Source organism: Maylandia zebra, linkage group LG23 (genome assembly GCF_041146795.1).
Source record: "Maylandia zebra isolate NMK-2024a linkage group LG23, Mzebra_GT3a, whole genome shotgun sequence".
NCBI classification, from domain to species: domain Eukaryota; kingdom Metazoa; phylum Chordata; class Actinopteri; order Cichliformes; family Cichlidae; genus Maylandia; species Maylandia zebra.
The window spans coordinates 22,877,063-22,900,317 of record NC_135188.1 but is presented as its reverse complement, the minus strand read 5'-3'; the positions used below and the strand labels follow the sequence as shown (position 1 = coordinate 22,900,317).

General features: G+C 40.2%; 2 protein-coding genes across 6 annotated transcripts; one reads left to right on the top strand and one right to left on the bottom strand.

The window, feature by feature from the left end:
- The first annotated feature begins 2,068 nt into the window (after positions 1–2,068).
- On the top strand, positions 2,069–11,060 carry LOC101464438 (gap junction gamma-1 protein). 4 transcript variants are annotated; one of them, XM_012922241.2, is made up of 5 exons: positions 2,069–2,159; positions 6,926–7,197; positions 7,287–7,512; positions 7,613–8,350; positions 9,447–11,060. In XM_012922241.2, the coding sequence occupies exons 2-5, from the start codon at positions 6,958–6,960 to the stop codon at positions 9,458–9,460; spliced, it is 1,218 nt and encodes a 405-aa protein (XP_012777695.1). In that variant the 5' UTR covers positions 2,069–2,159; positions 6,926–6,957; the 3' UTR covers positions 9,461–11,060. The 4 variants fall into 4 exon arrangements, with proteins under 4 accessions (XP_012777695.1, XP_012777696.1, XP_012777693.1 ...); XM_012922242.3 differs by lacking the exon at positions 2,069–2,159 and adding an exon at positions 2,801–2,935 and having other exon boundaries at positions 7,613–8,290; XM_012922239.3 differs by lacking the exon at positions 2,069–2,159 and adding an exon at positions 2,801–2,935.
- Positions 11,061–11,924: 864 nt separating this feature from the next.
- Positions 11,925–17,420, bottom strand: inha (inhibin subunit alpha). Of its 2 annotated transcripts, XM_004562550.2 has the most exons (3): positions 17,312–17,420; positions 16,910–17,229; positions 11,925–12,882 (listed from the first exon to the last, which is right to left on the bottom strand). In XM_004562550.2, the coding sequence occupies exons 2-3, from the start codon at positions 17,208–17,210 to the stop codon at positions 12,140–12,142; spliced, it is 1,044 nt and encodes a 347-aa protein (XP_004562607.1). In that variant the 5' UTR covers positions 17,211–17,229; positions 17,312–17,420; the 3' UTR covers positions 11,925–12,139. The 2 variants fall into 2 exon arrangements, with proteins under 2 accessions (XP_004562607.1, XP_004562606.1); XM_004562549.2 differs by having other exon boundaries at positions 16,910–17,411.
- Between the last annotated feature and the right edge of the window lie 5,835 nt (positions 17,421–23,255).

Sequence of the window (23,255 nt, the reverse complement as noted above, 5' to 3'; positions counted from 1 at the left end):
CGTTTTCTGTCTCTTTCTCTGTAAACTCCTTTACAGTTCATTTTCTTCCTGAGGATCGGAGCCTCCTCCATCTTCTTTGCGAGGAAATACTGAAGACCCTTCTGCTTCTTTTTTCTTTCTGTTTTCTGTTTTTGGCTGACAATGTGGTGAAATTAATGATCCCAGAAAGTCAGCCTTGACTAACCCATGAGTCATAATGATTGCATGCTATGAATTTATGTCAGAAAGGTTTATATTTTGGGGAGGCAACAAAGCATCTGAGGCGGATACTTAATCACTGCCACAACTACGCAGGTGGGCTGAAATTAAAAGTGCTCTTTATTAGTACTGAGTCCCTCCCTTAATAAAGCTGTTAATATATTCTCTGCAGGGGTGTCAGCAGGAATTTTGAGTCCCGACAAAGACGTTGCCAACCCCTGTGATGAGTTTTTCGGAAACCGGCTAACTCCAGTGTCATTTTCTGCACGTCTCTTGTCATATTTTCTGCGATCTTGCATATATCCCATTCACTTTAAAAGGATAAAACGTGCAGGCGAATGAGTTCATGCCTCCCTAACACCATATTTGAACAGCAGATGAAAGCAGGGACAGGATAGTTAGTATGAAAGGGAGCTGGGATGGAGCCACGGCGCAGACATCTGGCTGGACTCGACTTCCCACAGGCTCCTCCAAACATTTCAGGTCCTCTGGTAAATCAGGAGCACTACAGCTGCACTGTGCATGACAGCAAGAAATCTGTTGTTTTGCCGAATGCTCGAGTCAACTAAATTCTTGGATGGTGGGCCTCCTCGTGTAAAAGCTGCAGTCACGCAGTGCTCTGTCAGGCCAAACTGTGGTCCAGGAGGAGGATAATACAGGGGTCCTCAGCAGAAAGACAAACTATTACAATATGGTGGTGTTACACTCTGTGTGCTTTTGTTTTTGCATAAAACAAACAAGAACGTTTAGAGATAAGCAAGAATCGAACTGAAGAAATGTCTCAAGTGGTGTGTCTTTGGCCTTACTTAAAGGGGACCTTCCATGATTTTAAACAGCAAAAATCAGTAACAGTTGTCTAATCTTCCGTGACTCTCGGCGAGCTTTGAAGGCTTCTCGAAGTGATGTCATCTCAGACGAGAGTTTAGAAACCGCAGATACTGATCTTCGAACTGGACGTGAAGCTTTAAAGACGGGCACTTATCAGGAAATGAGGGTCTGATGAGAGATGCTATCAAACTGTGTTATGGGAAGGGTTGGATCCAGCATCCAACATATCTCTGCCCCAGTTCTGACCTGTGCTAATCTGTCTCACGTGAGTCCTTTAAATGTGTGCCAGGTAATTAGAAACGCCTTTATGAAGGTCCATAAAGATTATAATGTTCCGATTAAAAGGATTGCTTTATTAATCATTTTATTTTTGACAGCTGCTTTACAAAAAGAAAAAAAAAAAGTAAACTATGTCATAATTTTAACTTATGCCAAATACCTATGTAACTTAATTACAAAGATAAATAATTACGGTGATTCTATGGTGGCTCAGAGAGGAAAAATGCTGCCAATGCACATAAAACACAAAAGAAATAGGATTTTTTTTTTTTTTGCAAAAGCTTAATAACAATAAAAATAATGATAATAATAATAATATAGAAAAAAAATTAAGTGTTTCTGGGGACACAACTGCATGACCAGGACCAGACAGAAACCAAAACATGTGAAGGACACGCTTAAAAGAAATGAATCGTTCATTGATGTGGTGAGAAAGAAAAAGATGAAGGTAAAGTGTGTTTTAAACCCATGATCCATGTAATACTGTAGATACATGTTTGCTATTTGCTCTGTACTGTTAGCTTGTCACTTCCTCAGCTGGACTTGTAAAATTTGTCCTAAACCCCCCCCAAAAAAACAAAGTAAAACAGAAAAACAAAGTTGAAATCAAGTGATGTCTCTAAACAAGAAAAGACAAAACCTGAGATTATGAATTCAGCCAAAGCAGCAGCCGGGAGAATTTCATAGTTTGATCCAGGAGTTGAAGATGTATCATGGCTGCTTTTGGACATATTTCATGATGTCAGTGAGGCAGTTTGAAATCTTGTTCGCAGAGCTGGGATCACACCTGAGAGGCAGAGAAATGATTTCAGAGAGCCGATTGACCTGGAGCAGCATCTAGCTTTGTGCCTGAGGTAAAACTGTATTATTTTACCATTTCTATATCTCTGCATCATCGCATAGTCCTGTGCACACTTTGAGCTATGAGCACGCTTGTTACAAAATACATCAATCTGATTGGTCAGAAAATCAGAACAATTTAGCTTGGTTTAAAAAAAAAAAAAAAGTATTGCTGTATTACTGTAAGGCCTTTACCTTTACATTGAGGCAACTCTTGTTGACATTTTGCATTAAGAATAGGCAAGTCCAAAAAATATTTTTAATGCACGAAATATTTGCACAGCCTTTCCAGAGAAATTCTTTTCTTGTAATTACTTTTTTTATAAACAGAATTTTTGGCATTTTTCGGCCTCCATACTAAGTGGCTGCCCTGTTGTGACATACCTTTCGTGTCCAGACAGCAGTTTATCCGGGACATTGCAAAGACCTATAGGATTCCCCTGGTTCTTCACCGTGAGGGCAGAACGGTAGTCGGGCAGCTCAGGTTTCAGGGGCCTCCTCTTGTTCTTGAATGGGGCCGAGTTACGTGGAGGAGGTGCAGCAGCAGCAGCAGGAGGAGGAGGAGGAGGGAAGCAGGAGCCTGCAGGAGTCGCAGACCTCTCTTTCTTTTGTGCTCTCGTTCGGGACCCCAACACATGGGGTCAACGCGGGCTGAATGGCTTCACAGTGAAAGCTGCCTCGGACGCAGACGGTCGGCGTGAGAGAGCGAGCGCGCGCGCGCTAATTAGAAAAACGTGGTGAAGCAATTAAGCGCGAGGAGAGAAGCAGCGCGCCGATTGTAGTGCAGAAGGTGAGTGTTTGGTCTCGAGAAAAGTTAGTTAGTGTCGTTTGGTTTTCCTTTTGGAGTTTAGCTGAAGCCGACTGTGGTTTGTTTGTTTTTGTTTTTTTGTGTTTGGTACCCGAGAAGTTTGTTTATTATTTATTTTAAAGAGCAGGGTTTAGTCTAAATATACTGAGTAGGTCCGCGTGGCGAGTTCTGAAGCTGTGCGTGCCGGAGTGTCAGTGGTGAGTCTTCCTATATTCGTCAGTTTTTAAACTAAGGGGAAAAATTTAACACATGGAGACTTTGAATAACGTCACCATTAGTGCGGCTCGCAACATTGTGAGATCACACAGTGCAAGGGAAAAAGTTCTTATATGTAAATAGAAGTTTTTTTAAGGGAGCAGTTCATGTGCTAATAGCTGTTTTGAACTTTCAGAAGTCAGACTCTGAACTTGATGGCTTCATCTTCTAAGAAGAAGAGGATTCTTGTTTCCCCACTGAAGCTTGGCAGGACTTAGTTTTCCTCCAGGAATGCCACAATTTCCAAAACAATTCAGTCTGACTCAGCAAAGCGTATTCGAAGCCTTCAACAGCTCCACCAAGGAGCTTTTAAACTTCCTTCCAGCTACACAAACCGACATCAATCATGTGCATTGACTCCATTTTCCACTTTAGATTTAATTTTTGTCCCTGCTCTCCTCAAAGTCAAACTATTGTAGACAGCAAAAAAAAAAAAAAGATGTGATTTGCATTTGCAGATGCTGGATGGTTCTCCTCCTGCTGCTCTGATTGTATCGGGAGTCCATGTGCCCTCTGTCTGCTCCCTGAACCCTAAGAATCCCAGCTTTCTGCTTTTGGTTAGGCAGGAATGTTAACTTTCCCTTTGTCCAGATCCCTTCCCCAAAAAAACTCTCCACAACCCACCCCACTCATAACTCCTGGAGAGCATAGTGACTCCTGAAGCAGAAAAGGGTTTAAACCACATGAGCAAATAAGCTACTGTTTTTGTTGTTGTTTGTATTTTTGTTTTGTTTTAAAGCCGACTTCAGTGCATTTGTGAGTCTGCACAAAATGCTCAAATTTACTTGAGCCAGATGCATGTTTGTCTTAGTCAAATGTATAGCTGAAAGGCAAATGTTTGGTTTCCTTGGTGTCTTTATCTGGAGGGGAGGGCAGTTTTACAGTGTGTTAACAAGGGGTGCTGTAAAGCCCCCTGAGATGAGTAAATTCTGTGCGTTTGCTGCTGTCTCAACTTATTTTTTTTTTCCCCCTCCCTGCTTCTTTTAGCTCAGCACCTCTAGAAACTCTTAATGGACCCTGAGCATTAGCACGAGCTGAACTCCCTTCTGGAGCAGTCCTGTGCAAAGTGAACAACAGCTGGAAACTCAAAACTATTCTGAGCCCGTGGCACAAAATTGCATTCCTCCCTTTTTTTCTCTTCTTTGTTGTTTTTCTTTTCGTCTTTTTTTTTTTTTAATGTCACCATAGCTGTGATGACACAGTAAATTTTTCTTGTCATTCACCAAACACTCAGCAAAACTCACACATTTGTTTTCTGCAGCTTATTTTTCTTGAGGGGGAGTATGGGATGTTAGGAGATGGTGCAAGAGCACACAAAGCATATTTATAAAAAAAAAAAGTTTTTAAATGTGCGCACTTGTTTGGCATGTCTGCTTCGCCTTCGTAAATTCTGCTGGCTAGGTCACTGGCTTTTTCCAGGTGCTTGTTCAGGTGACTGATAAGCTTGGTTAGAAACTGATAGCAGGAATTCAGTGAGGTCAAACTGAAATCTCGGCTTCTGGCTTCTTGTTTTGTCTTTTCTTCTTCTAATTAAAGGTTTTTCCTAATTACACTGAGATTAGATGTCCATTATTGGTCAGCCTACTCGTGCCTTTCATTGCTTGAGAGATGCTTTTGGTCTGTGTGCGGTATTCTTTATATCAGGTCATGTCCTCAATACACACTTAGGCCAAACTGTTGCAATGCAAGAACAAGTTTCAGTGGAGGAAACCAAAGGCAGTGCTGCCCTGGGGGCGGAGGTTTAAAGGGATAAGTCTGCCTTGCTGAATGAATGCCAGAAAGAGGCTTTTAAATTTTAGCAGCAGCCTTTTCTCTCGTCCTCTGAGACCTCTTGGCTAATGTGCCATCTAAAGGTGGATTTTGTAACACTGCGTTGAGGGTAAAATGGATATCACCAGGCAACTGGACTTGTCTCTTGTTTTGTTTTGTTTTTTGTCTCTTTTGTCAGCTTTAGAAAACCAAGTGTACATTTCCCAGGGATGTGAGTGTGATGCCCCTTCTTTAGTAGATGAAGCTTGTAATTTTTTGTTTTCAAAATGTAATTCTAGATTCAGGGCGACGCTGTTGCAGTTCGAAATCTGAGGGGATGATTTCAGGGACCTACTGTCTGGAAGTTTTCATAGCTTTGGTGTGGCTTAGTCTCGTGAGACTAAGGCCTTGTTAATTTTTTTTTTTTTTTTTTTTTTTGTGGGATATTTTTCCATTACGCAGGTCAGGCTCGGGCAAGTCACTCTAACCATTTTTCAGCGTCAGAAGGTGCCAGGGTTGGAAAAGAAGAATTTCAGAGGACTGGATGATGAACAATGCGTCTGAGTGTCAAATGCTAATCTGAGGAGACAAGCCTACAGATGCCTGTAATGGCTAAAGGCTGATGCTGTTGCAATGAGTCATGAAATGCTGCTTATTTTCTTTGCTACACCCTGTGGTCTAAAAGCGTAATTGTAAAGATGAGCAGTTCATAGAGTCCCTTTTTCTCATCCTCCTCCCCCTCTGTGTTGGTTTCAATCAAATGTGTTTTGAAATAAAGTTATGGTGGCATTTCTCTTTTACAGTGTGTCTGGTGCCCTGTTTGGTTAAAGAATACCCTCATCACAGACTAGACTGATCCAGGATGTGTTTTGAAACTGAGTTCAGTCAGGCTTTAGCCAGAATTGGAGGGGAAAAGCACAAAGCTAATCTTATCTTGATCAGTTATTAAACTGCTACATCAACTCTAAATGTTATTTCCAGCTGGCTGCTAAAGCTTACAGCCACTGCTGTAAGACTTTTTGCACATTACTTTTTGAGTATTTGCCACACTTGAAGGAATTTAAAAGAATAGTTTCTGGTGCAGAGTTGGAGAGCAAATTCCTAGATCTAGTCACTGCTATAATATCATAATTCCTGCAGCCTGGAGCCACAGCAGGTCTCCTCAGAGCTAGCTGCAACTTGCCAGTTGCCTCTTTGATTCTGATTAAGCATCTCTAGCTTGGCGTGGCAGTGAGGTGTAGGAATGTTGGTTCTCGAAAATGCTGCTAGGGACTAGTGCACTCTGACCAACAAGACTGATTCGCATTTAAAGACCTGTATGTCTGACCTGGGTTTAAACCACCTGTATGGGCCTCGTGTTACTTGATACCAAATGTGTGGCTTTTGTTTATCTATTTATTTTTTAAGATTTGTTGTGGAGACTTTCTTGGAATACCTGCATTTCCAAATGCATGGTTTTAATCTTCTTTTGGGTGTGAAAGCTTATCATTTGGTTTCTTCTAGTGACTTTCGGTTGAAGTAATGCTTCAATATTTAACTTAATTGAATAAGAGCTCGAAATGTTTATTTTCTGTACATACAGAGGTCCTTTAACAAGGTTGTTCAAAGTCATCACACTGATTGAATGTTTTGGTTTTTGTCCCCCCCCAGCATACAAAACATCTGCTGTGGGCACTCAACAAGGCGTTTATATGTGTGTGTGTGTTTGTGTGTTTGTGTGTGTGGTTGGATTACATTTCTGTGGATCAGCCTATAATTATTCAGCTAATTGTTTCATACTTAATGATAAACATCTGCTGTATGACCATCTGTCCACAAAGGCTTCTTTTAGTTGCTGTGATCCTAAAATAAGACATGCATAAACCTCACAGATTCACAGGCTGCTGTTCTTGCTCACTTTGATTTTTATGAATGCAAAACGAAGTTTTCCCATCACTTCTCAGTCTCATGCTTTTGTTTTGAACCCAGAGCTAACTTAGTGGTCCGATCACCTTGGCACCATGAGTTGGAGCTTTCTAACCCGTCTGCTGGATGAGATATCCAACCACTCCACCTTTGTGGGGAAGGTCTGGCTGACTGTGCTCATCATCTTCCGCATTGTGCTGACGGCCGTTGGCGGCGAAACCATCTACTATGATGAACAGAGCAAATTTGTCTGCAACACACAGCAGCCTGGTTGTGAGAACGTGTGCTATGATGCATTTGCGCCGCTCTCACATGTCAGATTCTGGATCTTCCAGGTGAGCTCTAGCAAAAGAAGGCTGTCGGTGTTTATTTTACTCACACAAAACAGTACTGTTAATGTCAACATGCATACATTTACCTCCAGGTGATCATGATCACCACCCCAACCATAATGTACCTTGGATTTGCCATGCACAAGATCGCCCGCATGGAAGAGACGGACTTTCGGCCGGGCCCAAAGCGGAAGAAGAGAATACCAATCATCAAACGTGGGGCTGCGAGGGACTATGAAGAGGTAGAGGACAACGGAGAAGAAGACCCAATGATTGCTGAAGAGATTGAACCAGAAAAGACAGACAAAGCAGAACAAAGTAGGGCAGCAGTACGTCTTTCACAAAGCATCTTTAATGTTCTAATAGATTACAACCCCTACTTGATACTAAGTTGGCTTCTAATGTTTCTGTTTTCAAGGCTCAGAGAAAAAACATGATGGTCGCCGGCGGATCTTGCGTGACGGCCTGATGAAAGTCTATGTGTGCCAACTGCTGTGGCGCTCTGCCTTTGAGGTGGCCTTCCTTTTTGGGCAGTATATTCTTTACGGCTTCGAGGTGATTCCCTCCTATGTCTGCACTCGTTCTCCGTGCCCGCACACGGTGGACTGCTTTGTTTCCCGTCCCACGGAGAAGACGATCTTCCTTCTGGTGATGTACGTTGTGTCCTTTCTCTGCCTTCTCCTCACCATCCTGGAAATCATCCATTTGGGTATCGGCAGCATCCGTGACACTTTCCGCAGGCGGGCCACCCTCAACACACGCACCTCCCGTCCACCGGCCTCACGCTCCATGCCTACAGCTCCACCAGGATACCACGCCACCATGAAAAAGGAGAAAATGAAAGAGCTGAGGGACTTGCCAATGGGTGATTCTGGGCGAGAGAGTATTGGGGATGAGGGTCCCTCGTCCAGGGAGCTCGAGCGGTTGAGAAGACACCTGAGGCTGGCCCAGCAGCACCTGGACCTCGCCTACCAGGTGGATGAAGGAAGTCCTTCACGCAGCAGCAGCCCAGAGGTTAACACAGCTGCACAGACTGCTGCAGAGCAGAACCGTCTCAATTTTGCCCAGGAGAAGCAAGGAGAGGCGAGCGAGAAAGGTAAAGAAGACGCTCGGACCTCCATTCGACACACTGAATTTGACACAGATGAACCAGGAGGTAGAGTTCAGCCTTCAATAATCAAAACCAAATCATTTATTTATATAAAAAGCCAAACATTCAGCTAAATGTGGTTCAGGTTTCTCAAAAGTAAGAGTTTGCCACTCTTCTGTTTTGTATAACTGTAAATTAACATCATTTGGGTTTTGGACTGTTAAAAATTGAAGAAAATTATTTGCAGCTCTAAACCATGGAGAAAATATTTAGAAGAGGAGTATTGCCAGCATATAAAAGTACTTTTTCTATAAATAAATTAGGGCTGGAAGATGTGATTAATCAGCTAAAATCATAGACTCTGTGAAACATGTAGCCACAGTGACCTCACCCACTGGTTTGTGGGTTTGCATTTTGAAGCCTCAACTTTAGCTTTATGGCTGCTGCCATCTTGCTTGTCTTAAGACTGAAGTGACCATATTTGGGCAAGATGGTGGAGTGCTAAGGTATTAGCTAATGCTAGAGAGTTTGGTTGGAAAGCTGCACATGGAATCCAGTGGTGCATTGCCCAGTCCGGGTTAGCTTCTAAGTGACCTAGAGATACAATATTAGATTTTAACTTGGCAGACTGAAGCACAGATTATAACAGGTTGTGAGTACAGTTAACTGTACAAAGTAATTATTTACCAGGTGATTGCATCATTATGATGATGATGGCTGCCGACTACAGCCGTCTTCTTCCACCAAAGTGGTATTAAAACAATTAAGTAGTCCTATCATGACTTGGAATAGTGTGTGGGTTTTTTTTTTTTTTTTAAATGGGCCTCAAGTGGCCATTAGAGGAACTGCAGTTATAGAGATCCAACCCTTCATTGTTGGCTTTCCATCATTTAGTTGTTTGAAATTTTGTCCAGTCAGCACTCTAAAATTCAAGGATGGCACTAACCTTAATATTTGGCACATGGAAACCAGAGAAGAATATTGAATCTTTCTACTTCCAGCCGATTATGTAAATACAGGCTTAACTTTGGACTTTATGTCAGATTTGTATTTATTTTTTGTGGTTTATTTCCTACTTTGGTTTGACCTAAAAACATCAGAAAAAATCTCAGTTTTAAGTGAACATGCATGCTTAATAATCTCTGGTCTCTTTATCTTCTAGGGATACATGCCTGAGCGTGCTTCCTGCCTCAAATGTCTGTCCTTTCATTCCTACTGGCCTTAAACACATGGGGGAAGCACATATGGGAATGCAGTCAGACCACTGAGGGAGACCAAAGTGTGTGTAATATGTGTGCGTGTGTTTGTGTGTGGGGATGAGAGAAATGTGCCTTTCAGTATTAGAGGTCAGTTGAAAACAAAGAAATGCTGACTGAGCGGTGTTGTGACAAATGGTTAATTTCCACGACTCTAAACTTGAAAGCTTGCCGACCTACATCCAAACTTTGACTGTGCCTTTGGCTAGACCTCGTCTACCCCATGTTCTTTCGTCATCTCTGTGTTTTGTTGCATTGCAATAACCTGTCCATTATAAGACCACGCAAGGATTATTGTAAGCTTCAGCTGAGTGTATTTTTTTTATTTTTTTTTGTTTGGTTCACAAGAGAGGCTTTTATTTTTTATTAATGTTTCTGAATGTTGATGTCTCACTTGGTTGAAGCTTATTGGTCTCAAATCTTAAACATGACCTTGCGTTATGTAATGTTTTTGAGTATGTGCAGAAGCTTGTTAAGTGGGGCTAAACCTGTAACTGGATGAGTCATCTTTAATTTAAATGTTGGGAATTATTGGTGTATTAGCCAGATAATTCCACTTCAGAAATGTTTGACAGAAAGATTTTTTTTTTTTCTATTTCTTTTCTAAGCCTATTTACCCAAATCAGCCAAAAATATTTACCTGGGAAATGCTTGAATTCTTTAATCAACAGGAACCGTTCCACACATTTCCAACAATCATCTTTGTACAATCATTTTACCGGCCTTTATTTAAGTTTTTTTTTTTTTGTTTTGTTTTGTTTTGTTTGTTTTTTTTTGACCAAACGTTGTAGGCTAGTGACATTTGTGTAGAAGGAAGTGTTGTCATGCAAATACCACCTCAGCATTTCAATGTTAATCCTTTCCTAAATTATGTTCTAAAACAAATATTTTGTGTTCGTTGGGGCAGAAAGTTGGAAAATAAATTCACTTTTTGTGGTTTTTCATGCTAACTGGCTAGAAACATCTGTTTTCTGGGGCACTGTCAAACATGTAATTCCACCCTTGTCTTTACAAATTTACATTCTTCTTTAGTGAGACATATTTTCCGTCCTTGACATGCAACCTCTTTCTCCTTCTCCTTCGTGCTGAAACACGGATACCTTTGTGCATCCCGGGAAAGAAGGAGGAAGAAAAGCCAAGCTGAGGAAAGGATGACAGTTTGCTGACGCACAGCCTGGTGCCATGTAAACATGTAATCTTCAACTCACCGTGAGATTCCTTCCTTCCTTTTTTTTTTTTTTTTTTTCTTTTTTTTTTTTTGTGTTCAGTAGCTTTCAGTATTCATACAGTTGAAACGTTTTCATAGTTGGTTTTATATCCTGGAGAACAAAGTGCGGATCGCCAAAGAACTGTTGCTGTATTCTTATAATCATCTCACTTCCAGTTTTGCTACTTATTTCGAGGTACGACATTCAATTTTTGAGTATAGTACTTTTTTTTTCTATTGCAAGTTTTGTAGTTATTGTAACTGTAGAGATTATTTTGTCTTCAGAGTAAATAAATATATTTGAAATCGTTTACTCCTGTCCTTGATTTGATTTATTTATTTATTTTTAATAATTGTTTAAACCTGTGGTTGAATTGCAGTCTGCTCAATATGTATTAACATGTTAATTTATCAATTAAAATGAAAATTTATTGGATTGTAAAAACGAGTGACATCTGTTAGTTACCCTGACATCTACAGGGTCAGTCATACTGTTTAAGGTAAAATGATGGGTTTTAAAGTAGGCCTACTATGCCCTCCAGAGGAATAATCAAGTAATGGTTAAAAGGGGTTTAAATGAGCTCAAACTATTTCACTATGTCACTTTGGTTTATTATAATAATAATAATAATAATAATAATAATAATCTTTCAGTGGCCCAATAAGGGAAGAACCCAATTTTCCCCTTGATTTAGTCGTTAAATTGGTCAATTGGGGGTTCTGGATTAATTCAGCAAGCAAAGCAAACATATCGACCAAGTCCTCATCAGGTATGAATTGAGTTTTAAGCAATGTATCTAAAATGCCAAATTTATGCATACATATCCAAAAAAATTGGTATAGCAAATATGCGACTAAGTTATGTGGAAAGGAACAGATGTATAGAACTCAATAGATAAATTAAACAAGGAAATTTTAACAGAAATTTTAATTTTAAGTTGATCGTGTCATTGGCCATTTTTACAATGTTCAATTTATTTAATTTACGGCAGTAAGGACTTTAATTGATGGTTAAAGTGTTCCTAGAAAAAGTATCTTAAATTTTATTGACTTTAATTTTTAGCACATGTAGAACTATATCTTACACTTCCTTGTATGACTGTGTGTTGAATATTGATGTGAGGTACACTAAGCAGTACCAGTGAAAGGGTGAAAACAACACATTAAACAAACAAAACCCGCTAAATAACACTTTAATCAAGGTTAACATATAAAGTACAATCTGTTTTGAGGCTTATGTAGCACACACCCAAACTAGAGAACAATCAGGACAGAATTGTAAGTGAATAAGACAAAATCAAGTTTAATAAGAGCAGTAATCAAATTTCAACTGTGACTTGTAAGTAAACTGAAATCTTTTATTTGGGTGAACTGGCCTTTAAGGTCTGATGTTCAGATACATGTACACTCTTCAGGTATAATGTTAGGCAAGGTCTCATACTTGAATGAGTATCCACCATCAGATGTCGTGGTGATCCTCAGGGACCTCATGGTCCCCGGGACGGGAGCGCAACACTGAGTGATCCCCAACATTGCAGTGGTTAGATCCCCACCCGAGCAGTTTCCGTGACAGTAGTAAAACGTCAGCACTTTCGGATGGACGATCCAGTTGTCCCACCCTAGCTCCTCAAAGCTGATGTCGATCTCTGCTCGGTGGCAGTCGCTGTGTAGAGGCCTTTCCTGAGAGGGCCGCTGCAGAAGATAGATGGCAGAGGGAGACCAAGGAATGGTCACTGCTGCATTGCGGGGTGACCGGGAAGGTCCACGAGGTTGAACATGGAGGTGAAGAAAGGGCATCTTGTCTGGTTCTCCTGCGTGGCACTGACAGGCTGGACAGTGGACCTGAAGAAGAAAGGGGCCTTCGGCGACAAGGGCCAGCAGGTTCTGATCCAGATGGTAGGTGGTCCATCCATCAGAGCTTGAATTTGATGGAGCCTCCGCTGCCTGGAGTCGTTCTAGTGCTGTGGTTACAATGAAAAGCTGGGCGGAGGAGTTAGCTGTGACTGCTTCGCCTGCAAAGAACCAGAAGTGGGCTGATGTGACTACAGTGTCCTGGCTGTTGATGGAGGGCTGGAAGTAATATGTCATATGTCTGTTTGCAGTTTCTCCCTGAGCTGAGTCCGATTTGGTGCAGTCTACAGGGAGACATCAGATTAAAAAAACAAACAAACATCTGTTAGCCTACTTAACACTTTCTTTCATCTCTAAGCACAAAGTGAAATTCTTCACAGTGAACAGCGGTGATGAAGATGTGTACATCACAGCACAGTCACTTAAGAAGGCACTTGGCTGAGTGACGAAACGTTTCTCCCACTGAAAACGCTACGTCCAGATGAACAGAACCAACTTTTGGTGATTTACTTACCTGGATGACTGAGCATGCATCAGGACACTGACAGGTATGATTACTAATTTGGATCCAGCATGAACTTCTTTCAACCTGAGAGGACACTAACAAGTTTATTTCAGCCCAGTATAAGGTTATTCTTTGACAGTTAAGTTAAACCCCAAATTACACATGCCCCATCTACACACATTTATTTAAAAAATTGTTTTCTACTTGCCTTTTATTATTTAAAAAACTGCATTGTGTTGGCTTTGTTTCTTTCCTACATGTAGTTAATGTGTCTAAACATGAGTTAAGTTTATAAAAATTAAGTGTTGCAGATAAAGTACACATCTCTGCCAGTTTACTGCAACATAACTACAGTGGGGCAAAAAAGTATTTAGTCAGCCACCGATTGTGCAAGTTCCCCCACTTAAAATGATGACAGAGGTCAGTAATTTGCACCAGAGGTACACTTCAACTGTGAGAGACAGAATGTGAAAAAAAAATCCATGAATCCACATGGTAGGATTTGTAAAGAATTTATTTGTAAATTAGGGTGGAAAATAAGTATTTGGTCACCTCAAACATGGAAAATCTCTGGCTCTCACAGACCTGTAATGTCTTCTGTACGAAGCTTTTCTGTCCCCCACTCGTTACCTGTATGAATGGCACCTGTTTGAACTCATCATCTGTATAAAAGACACCTGTCCACAGCCTCAAACAGTCAGACTCCAAACGCCGCCATGGCCAAGACCAAAGAGCTTTCGAAGGACACCAGGAAAAGTATTGTAGACCTGCACCAGACTGGGAAGAGTGAATCTACAATAGGCAAGCAGCTTGGTGTGAAAAAATCAACTGTGGGAGCAATCATCAGAAAATGGAAGACATACAAGACCACTGATAATCTCCCTCGATCTGGGGCTCCACGCAAGATCTCATCCCGTGGGGTCAAAATGATCATGAGAACGGTGAGCAAAGATCCCAGAACCACACGGGGGGACCTGGTGAATGACCTGCAGAGAGCTGGGACCAAAGTAACAAAGGTCACCATCAGTAACACACTACAACGGCAGGGAATCAAATCCCGCAGTGCCAGACGTGTTCCGCTGCTGAAGCCAGTGCATGTCCAGGCCCGTCTGAAGTTTGCCAGAGAGCACATGGATGATACAGGAGAGGATTGGGAGAATGTCATGTGGTCAGATGAAACCAAAGTAGAACTTTTTGGTATAAACTCAACTCGTTGTGTTTGGAGGAAGAAGAATACTGAGTTGCATCCCAAGAACACCATACCTACTGTGAAGCATGGGGGTGGAAACATCATGCTATGGGGCTGTTTTTCTGCCAAGGGGACAGGACGACTGATCCGTGTTAAGGACAGAATGAATGGGGCCATGTATCGTGAGATTTTGAGCCAAAACCTCCTTCCATCAGTGAGAACTTTGAAGATGAAACGAGGCTGGGTCTTCCAACATGACAATGATCCAAAACACACCGCCCGGGCAACAAAGGAGTGGCTCCGTAAGAAGCATTTGAAAGTCCTGGAGTGGCCTAGCCAGTCTCCAGACCTCAACCCCATAGAAAATCTGTGGCGGGAGTTGAAAGTCCGTGTTGCTCGGCGACAGCCCCAAAACATCACTGCTCTCGAGAAGATCTGCATGGAGGAATGGGCCAAAATACCAGCTACTGTGTGTGCAAACCTGGTAAAGACCTATAGTAAACGTTTGACCTCTGTTATTGCCAACAAAGGTTATGTTACAAAGTATGGAGTTGTATTTTTGTTATTGACCAAATACTTATTTTCCACCCTGATTTACGAATAAATTCTTTACAAATCCTACCATGTGGATTCATGGATTTTTTTTCACATTCTGTCTCTCACAGTTGAAGTGTACCTCTGGTGCAAATTACTGACCTCTGTCATCATTTTAGGTGGGGGAACTTGCACAATCGGTGGCTGACTAAATACTTTTTTGCCCCACTGTATAAGTAAGGCTGCATTACAATATGCAGCACTGAAATTTAAGCATTGTCACCACCTAGGAGGTTGTGTTTTTAGTAGTGTTTGTGTGCATGCATGCCATTATGTTTGTAAAAACAATGGCTCAAACAGTTGAATGAATTCTGATAAAACTTTGCAGGAGTGTAAAGTGGGATCATGTTAACAATCCATTAAAATTTGGCTTAAATGCACCATTGTCTTCAAGGTCAGCTTAATGATTTATTGGTTGAAAATTGATAAAAAGCCTTATGACTTCATAACTATGATTCTTACAAGTGTGGTGTGTCAACACATACCTCTCATAGACCTCTCCTTTAAGGTCAAGTTTGATTGATCTGAAGGTCAAAGTGTTAATAATGCTAACAAGAACCATTTAAAATGACAAGAGGTTTTCACTCTGACCACACTTACTGATATGATACTATGGTAAGTACTGTAAGAAATACCGTCCAGGGAGTGAGCCACCTCGGCAGACAGCACTTCAGGGCAAGTGCCATTAGTTCCATTACATTTTAGAGAAGGCAAATATATTTAAAACTAATGTCTCTGAGGTTGCAACTCACACTATAACAGTGACGGATAAACAGCACTGGCAAACATTTTTTTCCCCCAAAAATACCATATTTATTAATGGAAACTTTAGAGCCAACAATCCGTTTCACCCTTTTTTTGAGGTGTTCTATTTTATTTTCAATTAGACAAGAATTATCATTAAAGGTGATCAGGTGTGTTCAAAGGTTACCAAAATAAATCGACTTTTAATTCACATACAAAGAGTGATATAACATAAAGCTTGAGGAACTTCAGTGAAGGTGATGAATATCAGTAGATCAGGTTAATTTTAAACAACTTACTTTTGTGTGTATTTTGTGAGTTTTTGAAACTTTTATACACTCTATGTTGGTTGTAACAGAGAGTGTATAAAAGACAGATGGTGCTGCCACCATGGGGTGAAAAGAGAACATTACACATTATTGATTCTGTTTGTGGCAGCGGGCCAGAACTAATACGTTTTAAGGAAGGAGCGAGGGGACATATAAAATCTGATTTAGTGCCATGATTGGCCCGGGACAGACTTTGGACATCGCCCTGTCTAAGGACATAAAGACTAAATCACATATCTGTCTACCTAACTATTAATTGTTTTATTTGGAACATGTAAATATACCTAAAATAGCAGAATACATTGTCTGAGAAGCTTCTTCAGTTCTCCTCAGAACTGAAGAAGCTTCTCGGATGAGTGGTGAAACGTCTTCAAATAACTTAAAGATGTCCAGATGCTTTTCTTTCCAAGCTCCTTAGAGAGCAGAATACATTGTAAATAGGAAAATAAAACAAAGTTAATATGCTGAGTTGTTGTGAATGTCTCTATATTTTACACAATTTAGATGCTTGGAAAGGAGTAGGATGAAGTTTACACTTATTTGATCCCACCACCCTTAATACTATTACATAATTTTGATTATTCAGTGTATCTTATTATCGTACTACCTGGCATTTGGATAGATGCAATTCTGCTGCGCATCATTTTGTTTTTACTACTAATACAAATGTATATTAATGGATGTTAAAAGAAGTAAAAATATGTATAACCATCTATAATATACAAATAATAAACTTTGCAAGGAAATTTTGCAGAAAAATTTTGCAAATAATGGCATCCTTATGGTTTTCATTTAGAATAAGATCTATTAAAACTTAAAGTCAAAATGTATCCGTATACTGTTTTATTTGTAAGAGTAAGAGGACATTTGACCTGTTGATCGATTTAAAGACCCGTGTGGAGTTTTAGACTCACTCCACTCAAACAGATAAGTGCAAAAGAATTTCTCACCTGAACCCGGGAACAGAATTATTTGCGATGATTCCTGGTTCGGACGGGTTTGAGGATTAACCCATGATGTTCTGCTTGTCCTGTGGGCCCTCTGGTGCAGGTGCCTCGTATCAGGAGGTACCCTGTCTGCATCGGGACCTTGCAGCGTGCTCAGAGGGGGTTCTTCGAGCCCGAGACCTTCCAGAACCCGTACTTTGAACCAGGATAGCACAGCCCCACGGGACAGCTCCTCACCCATGCAAGCTTGAATTATACCATGGATGCAAAGAGGACCCAGGATGAGGACAGTACAGGACACCATGACTATATATCTTGAAACTCTTGATGAGAGGGGAAAAAAAATCCTTAAAGTAGGCGCAACAATTTTTACAGCTTCAGAGTCTGCCTTGTTTGTCTGGTTACCTCTAGAAAATGGATTCCCTCCTGTTGCTTTCCCTGTTTTCTAACATATTTGTTTTGTCTCTGCGTGCTATCTGCCTCTGAGGGAAGTCTGTGAAGTAAGGCATTCTGCTGGTGAAACAAATGGAAGATAAAGAGTGACCTTGACGGATTGGATGTTACACACAGTAACAGGGGAATGTGTCTCTGTCTGCTTCTTTGTCCTACTCAGTTGTTTCTGGGTAGATTGGTTTACTTTAATCTTCAGCATACAGATAAAAACATATAAATGCCACAAATATATAAACTTCTCCTTTTTTATTTGATGTGAATTAAATTTAGGCATCTGTCAAGACATTCCTCCTCTCAGATTTCTGTATGCTTCCATGTTGCACACTCTTACACACACACACACACACACACACACACACACGAGCAGTAATACATTTTGAAATGATAGGAAGGAAATTGGAAATCCTTTCAAAATTAGGAATAAATCTACCTGTGATCACTAAATCTGTAGTCTGGCATTAAGCTGAACACACACAGCTGTCAAAAACAAAATGCCTTTGTCTGCGCCTCTTTATCTGACTGACCTTGAATCCCTGTCTGGGAAAATGTTTTCCGTGGTTTAGGTTTGAGGAGAATTTACAGTGGGGCAAAAAAGTATTTAGTCAGCCACCGATTGTGCAAGTTCCTCCACCTAAAATGATGACAGAGGTCAGTAATTTGCACCAGAGGTACACTTCAACTGTGAGAGACAGAATGTGAAAAAAAAAAATCCATGAATCCACATGGTAGGATTTGTAAAGAATTTATTCGTAAACCAGGGTGGAAAATAAGTATTTGGTCAATAACAAAAATACAACTCCATACTTTGTAACATAACCTTTGTTGGCAATAACAGAGGTCAAACGTTTACTATAGGTCTTTACCAGGTTTGCACACACAGTAGCTGGTATTTTGGCCCATTCCTCCATGCAGATCTTCTCGAGAGCAGTGATGTTTTGGGGCTGTTGCCGAGCAACACGGACTTTCAACTCCCGCCACAGATTTTCTATGGGGTTGAGGTCTGGAGACTGGCTAGGCCACTCCAGGACTTTCAAATGCTTCTTACGGAGCCACTCCTTTGTTGCCCGGGCGGTGTGTTTTGGATCATTGTCATGTTGGAAGACCCAGCCTCGTTTCATCTTCAAAGTTCTCACTGATGGAAGGAGGTTTTGGCTCAAAATCTCACGATACATGGCCCCATTCATTCTGTCCTTAACACGGATCAGTCGTCCTGTCCCCTTGGCAGAAAAACAGCCCCATAGCATGATGTTTCCACCCCCATGCTTCACAGTAGGTATGGTGTTCTTGGGATGCAACTCAGTATTCTTCTTGCTCCAAACACGACGAGTTGAGTTTATACCAAAAAGTTCTACTTTGGTTTCATCTGACCACATGACATTCTCCCAATCCTCTGCTGTATCATCCATGTGCTCTCTGGCAAACTTCAGACGGGCCTGGACATGCACTGGCTTCAGCAGCGGAACACGTCTGGCACTGCGGGATTTGATTCCCTGCCGTTGTAGTGTGTTACTGATGGTGACCTTTGTTACTGTGGTCCCAGCTCTCTGCAGGTCATTCACCAGGTCCCCCCGTGTGGTTCTGGGATCTTTGGTCACCGTTCTCATGATCATTTTGACCCCACGGGATGAGATCTTGCGTGGAGCCCCAGATCGAGGGAGATTATCAGTGGTCTTGTATGTCTTCCATTTTCTGATGATTGCTCCCACAGTTGATTTGTTCACATCAAGCTGCTTGCCTATTGTAGATTCACTCTTCCCAGTCTGGTGCAGGTCTACAATACTTTTCCTGGTGTCCTTCGAAAGCTCTTTGGTCTTGGCCATGGCGGAGTTTGGAGTCTGACTGTTTGAGGCTGTGGACAGGTGTCTTTTATACAGATGATGAGTTCAAACAGGTGCCATTCATACAGGTAACGAGTGGGGGACAGAAAAGCTTCTTACAGAAGACGTTACAGGTCTGTGAGAGCCAGAGATTTTCCATGTTTGAGGTGACCAAATACTTATTTTCCACCCTAATTTACGAATAAATTCTTTACAAATCCTACCATGTGGATTCATGGATTTTTTTTTCACATTCTGTCTCTCACAGTTGAAGTGTACCTCTGGTGCAAATTACTGACCTCTGTCATCATTTTAAGTGGGGGAACTTGCACAATTGGTGGCTGACTAAATACTTTTTTGCCCCACTGTATAACCTTTAAACAGGCCTAAAAGCACATTTTCACAGTAGTTTTCTTTTAAAATAGGCATATTTGATCATATATGATCCAGGCGATTGATATATGCATTTTTTGTCTGTTTGTTTTGTTGGTTTTTCTTTTTTTGCCCTTTGTCACCGTCCCTCTTCCCCGCAGTTTTTCTTTCCCTCTTTCTTTCTCCCTTTTCTTTCCCCCAGTCAAGTCTGTCCCGTGTGTAGTAAGTGAAAATAAAATAAACAATAAACGCGAAGGTGAATCAAATAGACCAATACGGCAAGGCCGGGATGGTCCATTTGGTAAAGTAATTCCATTAGGCATCTTTCTTTGCCTTTAGACAATAATTCTGATGGCAAAAGAACCAAACAGGACAGGCAGAAAAAATAGATAAATAAAATAAATAAATAAAAATTAAATAAATAAAATAAATAAATAAAAATTAAATAAATAAAATAGGCATATTTTCAATCAGTAAAGCTTTTATTTTGAGCAAATGTTAAGATGTGAAAGTACAACCAAATCCGTGAAATGATGAATAGAATGAAAACCCATCCTAGCCCACCGAGGAGCTTTAAGAGTAGTGCACCTCAAACTCGTGGACTTAATCCTGAAGCAGGAGAGATCTTTTTTCAACAAACTTTTAAAATAAGCAATAAGGGAAAATTCAAGAAAAGAGTTTTCCACAAAGTCTTGCAGAAATGGCAGATATCTGACATAGTGCATTGCTAGGTGGGTATAAAAAGGATCAAACTTTTCCCACTGCTTTATCCGTTTGAAAATCAGCTTCTATGTGTTTTTGGGATCATTGTCCACACTCAAATATTTCCAAGTTTCAACTGTCTATCTGCTGATTTGAGTTGAAGATTGTAGCATTGTCTTAACACACGCTTGAATGTTCCACAACAGGGAGCTGTCAAAATGTCTGCTTTTATAGAGGAGCTCACACTTGCTGATGGTCATAAAGGTGAACATAAATGGGCACTTTGATATCAACATTACGATGTAGTCACAAAACATAGAAGGAAAGGACAGCCTTGATTTAGCAGGTTTTTCCAGGTTTAGAAGCTCAACTTTGGTTTTCTGTCTTCTTTCAGGTGAAGGACTAGATATATGTGGGACCTTCAGATTGTTCCTGCCTCTGAGACTCTCTGGGATGATATAAAACCAGACTGGATGTTAAAAACATTTGTCACATGCTCAAGAGTATGTAAGGAGAGATTAATCAAAGCTTAACTTTCAGTTTTTGCAGCAGAAGATGGTAGGAAATATTTGGATGTATTTAAGAGAATATTCATTTATTCAGTAGTGTTAGTTTACATTGGCAGTTTGAGCTCCATAATTTTAACAGTTATAAATTAAAGATAGAGCTGAAATGAACAATTACTTTTATTATCTACTGTTTCCTTCATTTAATTATTTTTTAATACAACAAAAAGATAAAAGAAAGAAGAAGAAAAAAGATATTTGATACATACATACATATGTATATATATGCACATACATATATATATATATATATAGAGAGAGAGAGAGAGCGAGAGAGAGAGAGAGACAGATTTTTTTTGCGTAATCTTGAATCTCGTGTTCACAGTACAAAAAACTTCATTTGCTTCTCTTGGTTTCTGAACACTTATTCTTTCCAATTTGCTTTGGCACTTACACACTGGTTTGTTAACATGTGACGTCAAGACTCATCAGCAAGTGTTTGTTAAAAAAAACAAATAAACGTTTCTTTGTGTGTCTGTTAGTAATGAAAGAGTAGTGGCTGACTCTCAGCTGATAATGAATTTGTCTGTGAATGAAAGCATTGACGGCCAACATGGAGACAGAACCTATGATTTAGCATTAATAAGATATGCAGTTATACAACATGAACATATTCTGTGTTTCAAAAGGTGGTGGTATGAAACACATTACTTCATTAAAAAAAACAAACCCTAGTATGGGCATTGAACTCATGCCCTGTTAACACCATATGATAACAATCTGAGCTTAGTGGCATACTGGGATTACTTTTTTCAACTTGAGAAAAATGTGTGCTTATCCAGAAATATTTCAGTTGGTACCAATGAAAACAACCATTAAATGGATAAACCCAAATCTTGGATGCTCCATTTTGCCTACTAATCAGAAGATAGCTGTGTAGTTCATTCAACGAGTAATGTGGATGAAACAATTGAGAATGGTATACTTATACAGCTATTGTTGTATTGCTGAGTCAGCTGGGATAAGTAAAGAATGGGGGGAATTTTATGTTAAGTTTTTCTTAATATAACCACTGTAACCTTTTGACTTTTTCTACTGAAACATTATGTATGAAAAGCATAATTATGTTTACTTAATAGCCATTAATTAATTAGAGGTTGCACTATCATTCTCAGGCATAAAAGAAGTCCTAAACCTAGCATCCTCTTCTGTCACACCAACTCTCTGCATGTCCGGTATCCAGGAATGTACTCTGTGATCTTTGTCTTTTCTTCCTGCCTGGCAGCGCCATCTTCAATATCCTTTATCCCTCTATAGTTACTACAGTTCTGCATATTACACTTGCTGCAAATCAGTACCAGTACACTTCATCTCCTTTTCTCAGACATTCTCCCTCTCCAAGATTGTGTTCAACCACCTGGCCAAAAACTCCACTACCCTCTCTCCACAGGTATGTCATCTGTACACTCTTCATCCGCTTCATAGCTGTCCACATTTTCTCTTCTCTACACCTTTAATCCAAGAAGGGACATTAAAATGTGAGGAATAATAAATACAAAAAGTGTGAGAAGGCTTTTAAAATGTGTGGCTACAAGATCTTTCAAAGTATTGGCATATCTGCATTGACAAGATTTGGGCCTTTGATGTAGCCCTGGTGTTATAATACTGCTAAGTTACCAAATAATCACTGCCACTCATCTAAGCAGGAAAAAGTTGCCACACCTACACTGAAGATCAGATAGAAAGATGAGGAAAAGAGGGAACCGTAATGAGAGACAGGAACCAATGAAAACAAAAACAATATTGGTCTAAAGAACACAGACTACAGGCATTGGAAAACAGAAAGCTTCTGGCATCAAAAATCTGTTCTACTTCTTTCAGTTTCTCTACATTCATATGTAGAGAAACCACCAATTAGGCTTGGATTCATTAAAACATGTTGTGCAGCAGTGTTGCTCAAACTGAACTCTTTACCTTGCACTATTATAAACATTTGTGTGTTATATGAATATTTATTATTGTAGAGTCTTTACCTTACAAATAAACGCATCTTGAGGAAACTTGATATGAATTGGGGCTATATATTTTTTACCCCCAGCATTTTCAAGCTCTTGTAATTACTTAATCCACATGAAATTTTCAAAGCAGAAAAAACAAAAACTTTGTGGCACATTTTTTTGCTATAACAGCATGAATATCAGTTTTTATATCTATGACCCAGAGGAACATAATTTTGCACCGTTACCTTGGAGGACCTCTTTCTGATAATTCACTAACAACCCCCCCCAAAAGTCAGTAAACTTAAGTAAAGGCTCATACCAACCATGTGGCAAAGTTCAAAATATGTTATAGCATGTGGAATGTCCCTCTTTTTTAACCTACAGTTCGATTGCAGGTTCATTCTGTGTAAATAAGCGGACTAGGAAAATATTCATATTATGACGGTTATGTTTTGCATGGTTTACTTTAATATACTAAAATTATTGTCCAATCAAGCTA

Coding starts and splice junctions, on each gene's coding strand:
- inha (XM_004562550.2), bottom strand. CDS start 17,210: ATGGTGTCCTGTACTGTCCTCATCCTGGGTCCTCTTTGCATCCATGGT. Junction 12,883..16,909: donor AATTCTGTTCCCGGGTTCAG/GTGAGAAATTCT, acceptor GTCTCCCTGTAG/ACTGCACCAAATCGGACTCA.
- LOC101464438 (XM_012922241.2), top strand. CDS start 6,958: ATGAGTTGGAGCTTTCTAACCCGTCTGCTGGATGAGATATCCAACCAC. Junction 7,198..7,286: donor TCAGATTCTGGATCTTCCAG/GTGAGCTCTAGC, acceptor ATTTACCTCCAG/GTGATCATGATCACCACCCC. Junction 7,513..7,612: donor GACAGACAAAGCAGAACAAA/GTAGGGCAGCAG, acceptor TCTGTTTTCAAG/GCTCAGAGAAAAAACATGAT.